The following is a 5,032-nucleotide window of genomic DNA, read 5'->3' as shown; positions in this document are numbered from 1 at the left end:
AGGCATCGCTGGAAAAAGCCCTGCGGATCTCAAGCGGCGGCTTGTGGCTGAGTGTCAAGCTGCGGGCGCAGGCTCGGCCGGTATTGCTGCTATGCGCGGAAATATGAGCGAGTAATTTTATAAGTAACAAAGGATCAGGGATGGAATGAGGCCCCTGTTATCCAATGTCATTTAGAAGCCTTGGATCAGCAGCTTCTTGAAGCTAAAAGTGAATGCAAGAAGCCCTGCCTTTCTCTTTTCCCAGGGGTGTCAGCTATATTTAGAAATAACCTCTATGTGTTTGCACAAATCATGTACCATTTGCTGTTTGTGTAAAAACCGATTAGCCAGACACAACTGTGAAACAACTTGTTACTTTTATAGCTGCAACACACAAACAAATTTAGATCCGTTTAGTTTTCCTTGTAAAAAGAGATTAGAAGGGACCCGCCCGGATACTGTGTGGTCCATAATCTCTTCTCCGTGAAGGTTTCTGTTGCTCCTTTCGGCGGCGGTTATCAGATTCTTGTTTATCAAGTTGAACTAACTCACCCCTGGAATCCTGTTTTATTTTAGGACCTTGATCCAGAAGGAATGTTTACTCAGACACAATGTTTACTGTTTACCCGGAAAACAGATCGGTGTTTGTGAGGAAGGGTCTTTGAAAGAGACTCCTTAGTCCACGTTGACAGCAGAGAAATAAGGCTCGGATCCGAAGCCGGGAGGCATCTCCGCGACCAGTAGGCGAGGTGGACGCTGGCGCCGGGGACGGTGGCAGTGTTTTGCAAACAGGACGTACATAGGGCCCAGCTGACAGTCCTGCTACCCACTCCAGCTTTAGAAAGCGATTTCGCATAAGTAAATGTTAACAGCTAAATTAATTACAAAATAATTAGAATTGATGCCGTTTGAGTATATGTTAGTGGTGGTGGGAACCGGCCTCCGGCGTCTAGATGTTTCTTTTGTACCTTAATACTTTTTAGGTTGCAACAGCTGAAATGCACATTAAAAATACTCTACGAGGACATCGCCACATTCCTGCCCTATGATCTCGCATTTCACAACCAGCCTAAGGTATACGTATTTTTTTAAGTAAAAAAAAAAACAAAAAACAACGGGGGAAGGGATGTGCACCTGTTTGTAAAAGGGTATTTATTTATCAAGGCCTTCAGAAAGACTGCGTGTTGGAGGAAGAGGAGGTATCCATAGCAATCCTTCAGAAATTAAAATTATGTTGTGGATTGATTATGGCCATAGACAAGAGGTATCTTATTTGAAAATAATATGAAAGAATAAAACAACTATGTACTATCAGGTTAATGTAATACAATTCCACTGCAAAATTTAAACTGCTGTAACGTACATTTAGACAATCAACTGGGTTTATTTACCACTTCCACTTAAGGAATGAAAATAAGTAATTTCAAAAACCTAAGATTTAAATGCTAAAATGGGGGATGTTTGGAATTTACATTCTTTTAAAAGGACAATTGAAATGATCAAGAATTCGCATGTGGGAAATTTTCATTGCATATAAATCCGCGTTTTTAAAAATGTAAGATTGTGCTGTTGTATAGGCTAAGGTTGGTTTTTTAATGGTGATTATTTTATCTACAGAAACATCTGGTCATTTAGATTCAGTGGATTGATATGAATGAGATCATTGGCGACATCCCGATTTTATGTGAAAAACTAAAAGAAAAATATTAATACTATTTAAATTAGGCATATTCTTTACTTTCTCCAATTAAATTTTTCTTACAAATTATGAATTAGCAAAGTTTGAAAAGGTCATTACTTGAAATTCCTTGAAAAGATGAAATGCAAATACCATTTTGAAATCTTGTCATTTATCTCAAGACACCTAAATGAAACACTAGGCTGAGCATTTTAAAAATTTATTTACAAAGCTGTGTACAACACGATGGAATAACATTTAGAATACCATATATATTCATTCATATATAAACAGACTTTTATAATAGAATGACACTTCTCGCCTTTTGAAAATTTTTTTATATTTAAAATCTCCCAACGTCTCTATACATTTTATTTCTCACATAAAACTGTGGAGAGTGAACCTTCAAAAAAAATGAAAGTTCAGAGCTCTAAATCTACGGAATTTGTGTTTTCTTAAAAAAATAAAAACCCCGAAAGGAAAGTCAATAATTTTTATACAAATATGTACAAAGAATTTCCCTCCCATCCCCCACGGTACTGAGACTAGGCGCCGTCAGGGTACATTTTTGGAAAATTAGGTTTTCGGTTTTACCTGTACGGAAAGCTATTCCCGGCGGGCGCGCAGTGAGAGTTTGCTCCCAACCTAGGTATGCGCAAGAGGGTGGAAGCCGCGGAGGTCAGTGTTGAGGGGTCGGGGGGAGGAAATGGAGAAAAGGCAGAGTCCGGGATTGGGCAGGGGGGCCGGGACCGGGGCGGGGCGCCCAGCCAGGAAGTGCAGCCACGGCCGGGAGCCGCCGCCGGGCCCTGCGTCCCGGCCACCGGCGCGTCCCTATTGTGCGGGCCACTTGGCTTGCGCGGCGGCCGCGGCGGCGGCGGCGGCCGAGGCTGCGGGCTGCAGGAACTGTCCAGAGAGCGGCACGCTCAGAATGGGCGCGATGGTGGCCGTCGTCCGGCTCAGCGACAGTGGCTGGTGCGTGGCCATGAGCGCCGCCGATTGCACGGTACCCGGCGGCCGCAGGAAGGACTGCGCCGCGCTGCCGCTCCCGCCGCCCCCGGTGCCCCCAGTTACCCCCGCGCCCCCGGGCGCCGGGGGCCCCCCGCCGATGATGTTCTCGATGCTGAACGACGGACGCGCGCTCGGCTCGGACTTGATGAGCGACGCCGTGGTGCCCGCAGCGCCCGCCGTGCCCGCGGCGGCCGCGGCAGCGCCCAGGCTGTTGAGCTGCAGCTGCAGGCCGGGGCCAAGCTGAGAGCCGAAGGCGGCCGCTTTGCGGCCCAGCTCACCCGAGGGCAGAAGCGGCACGGCGGGCGGCAGCACAGGTGCCACCGGCGGCAGCGCGTACGGGTACTGGAGCGCCGCGGCCGCGGCCGCGGCCGCCGNGCTCAGCGACAGTGGCTGGTGCGTGGCCATGAGCGCCGCCGATTGCACGGTACCCGGCGGCCGCAGGAAGGACTGCGCCGCGCTGCCGCTCCCGCGGCCGCCGCAGCCGCCGGGTGCGAGTAGGCGCCCGCGGCGGCCGCGGGGTGAAGACCGTAGGGGCGGCCGTAGGGCCCCGCGGCGCCCGCCGCCGCCGCCAGGCTGTAGGCGCCGAAGCTCTGCATCATGAGCGCCGTCTGCTCGCGCAGGTGCTCCTGCTGGTGGCGCTTGAAGCGTTTCCGGCGCCGCAGGAAGCTGCCGTTGTCGAACATGTCCTCGGACTGCGGGTCCAGGGTCCAGTAGTTGCCCTTGCCCGGGTTGCCCGGCTCGCGGGGGATCTTGACGAAGCAGTCGTTGAGCGAGAGGTTGTGGCGGATGCTGTTCTGCCAGGCGGGGAACTTCTCCCGGTAGTAGGGGAAGCGGTTGCTGATGAACTCGCAGATGCCGCTCAGGGTCAGCTTCTTCTGCGGGCTCTGCAGGATGGCCATGGTGATGAGCGCGATGTACGAGTACGGCGGCTTCACCAGGCTGTTCTTGGGCTTGCTCGGGGCCAGGCCCCCGGGCCCGCCGCCGCTCCCGCCGCCCTCCTCGCCGCCCACGCCGCCCTTGCAGCCGTCGGCCTCAGACGCGCCCGCCTCTCCCGCTGGCCCGGCCCCGGCCCCGGCCCCGGCCGCCTCCTTGGGCAATGCCAGGGGCTGCTGGTGCGGCGGCTGAGGCTGCCCGTGGTGGGGTGCTGCCGGCGTCACCTCGTCCGCCTCGTCCAGGCGCAGCTCTGGCGGCCCCGCGGGGCTATCGCAGCCGGCGTCGCTGTCCTTCTCCTCCAGCCCGTCGTCGCCCTCGCCCACCACATCGATGTCCACGTCCTCGGCCGTCAGCACCGTCTGGCCGGACATGTCGCTAGCGCTGCCGCCGCCGGAGAGGGTCATCCCTCCTCGGGGTTGGTGGCGGCGGCTGGGAAGGAGCAGCAGGCGATGGGGGTCGTCAGGAGCTGCCGCCGAGCTCAGGGAAAAGGGGTTTGGACGCCCCCGAAAGATGTGGTGCTGGGAGACTGGAAGGGGTCAGTAGGTGGCTCGGGGCCCTCCCGGCTTGGCTCACACTCAGCGGCCCGGCATCGCGCGGCGGGCGCTGCGGTCCGCCCCCCGCGGCCGCGCTCCGCAAACTCCTGCTGTCTCTGGCGCTCGGTACTAGGCGCTCGCTGCCTCTCCCGACCCCGGCGGCTTCTCCACGCCGCGCCCCCTCACTTCGCCTGCCTTCCTTGGCCTCTGGGCCGGGCGTGGGGAACAGGAGCTGTGCAGGCGGGCGCGGGACGCCGGGCGCCGAGCAGCTCGGGAGGGCGCGGACAGGGGCAACGAGGGGCGGGGGTGTCGGGGACGCCGAAGCCCCAGTAGTCGAAAGTCCCGTTTTAAGGACTGGCCTGATAGATTACTTTCTACTTAAAGATCCAGCGGGAGGCGGGGCCACGTGACCGCGCGTGACGTCAGGGCAGCCGCTGAGCCGGCCAAACTCAAGTTGGTTCAGGGAATTGTCAACAAAGGGACGAGGGACCCGCAACTCTGAGCCTCACCGTGCGCCAGCATCCCGCGGGCCCTGAAGGCGCCCTGGCCTGCCCGGGGAGACCCCAGCCTAGGCTGAAGCCCGACGCGGGGGTCGAGGGAGGTTGTAGGTGTGAGTGCGGTAGAGTGGGTGTGAGCGAGTGAGGGCGTGGGCCTGGGAGCGTCCGCTGGACCCGGCAGCTCAAGCTGCCCTGTTCTCTCCGCCCCCTCTCCCTTTGCCCCTTACCCTTCTACCAAAACTCCTTGGGCAACAGAGAACGGGATTCTCATCCCAGTTTTTAAAGAAAAACTTAGTAGTCTCTGTTTTGTGTTTTGGTTTTGATTCTTTTTAGCTTTAAAGAGTAAGGGCTGCACTCCCAGCTCCGTTTTGCTAATTAGATTTCAGACCCCCGCCCACCCCCCA

General features: G+C 55.7%; 1 protein-coding gene and 1 long non-coding RNA gene across 3 annotated transcripts in view; one reads left to right on the top strand and one right to left on the bottom strand.

Moving 5' to 3' along the window:
• Nucleotides 1-1,864: 1,864 nt before the first annotated feature.
• FOXD3 (forkhead box D3) lies at nt 1,865-4,430 on the bottom strand. The gene is made up of 2 exons (XM_019633388.1): nt 3,144-4,430; nt 1,865-3,039 (listed from the first exon to the last, which is right to left on the bottom strand). Exons 1-2 carry the CDS (start codon nt 4,000-4,002, stop codon nt 2,489-2,491), a joined length of 1,410 nt encoding a protein of 469 aa, XP_019488933.1. The 5' UTR covers nt 4,003-4,430; the 3' UTR covers nt 1,865-2,488.
• A 187-nt stretch (nt 4,431-4,617) lies between these two features.
• Nucleotides 4,618-5,032, top strand: part of LOC109377134 (uncharacterized) — a 2,467-nt gene continuing 2,052 nt past the window's right edge. For both annotated transcript variants that reach the window (XR_002122825.1, XR_002122824.1), the window contains exon 1: nt 4,618-4,741. This is a non-coding gene — a long non-coding RNA (uncharacterized LOC109377134). The remainder of the gene's footprint in view (nt 4,742-5,032) is intronic.

Source organism: Hipposideros armiger, unplaced genomic scaffold, assembly GCF_001890085.2.
Source record: "Hipposideros armiger isolate ML-2016 unplaced genomic scaffold, ASM189008v1 scaffold_1300, whole genome shotgun sequence".
Classification (NCBI taxonomy): domain Eukaryota; kingdom Metazoa; phylum Chordata; class Mammalia; order Chiroptera; family Hipposideridae; genus Hipposideros; species Hipposideros armiger.
The sequence above is the reverse complement of the archived record's forward strand: the minus strand, read 5'-3'. Positions and strand labels throughout refer to the sequence as shown.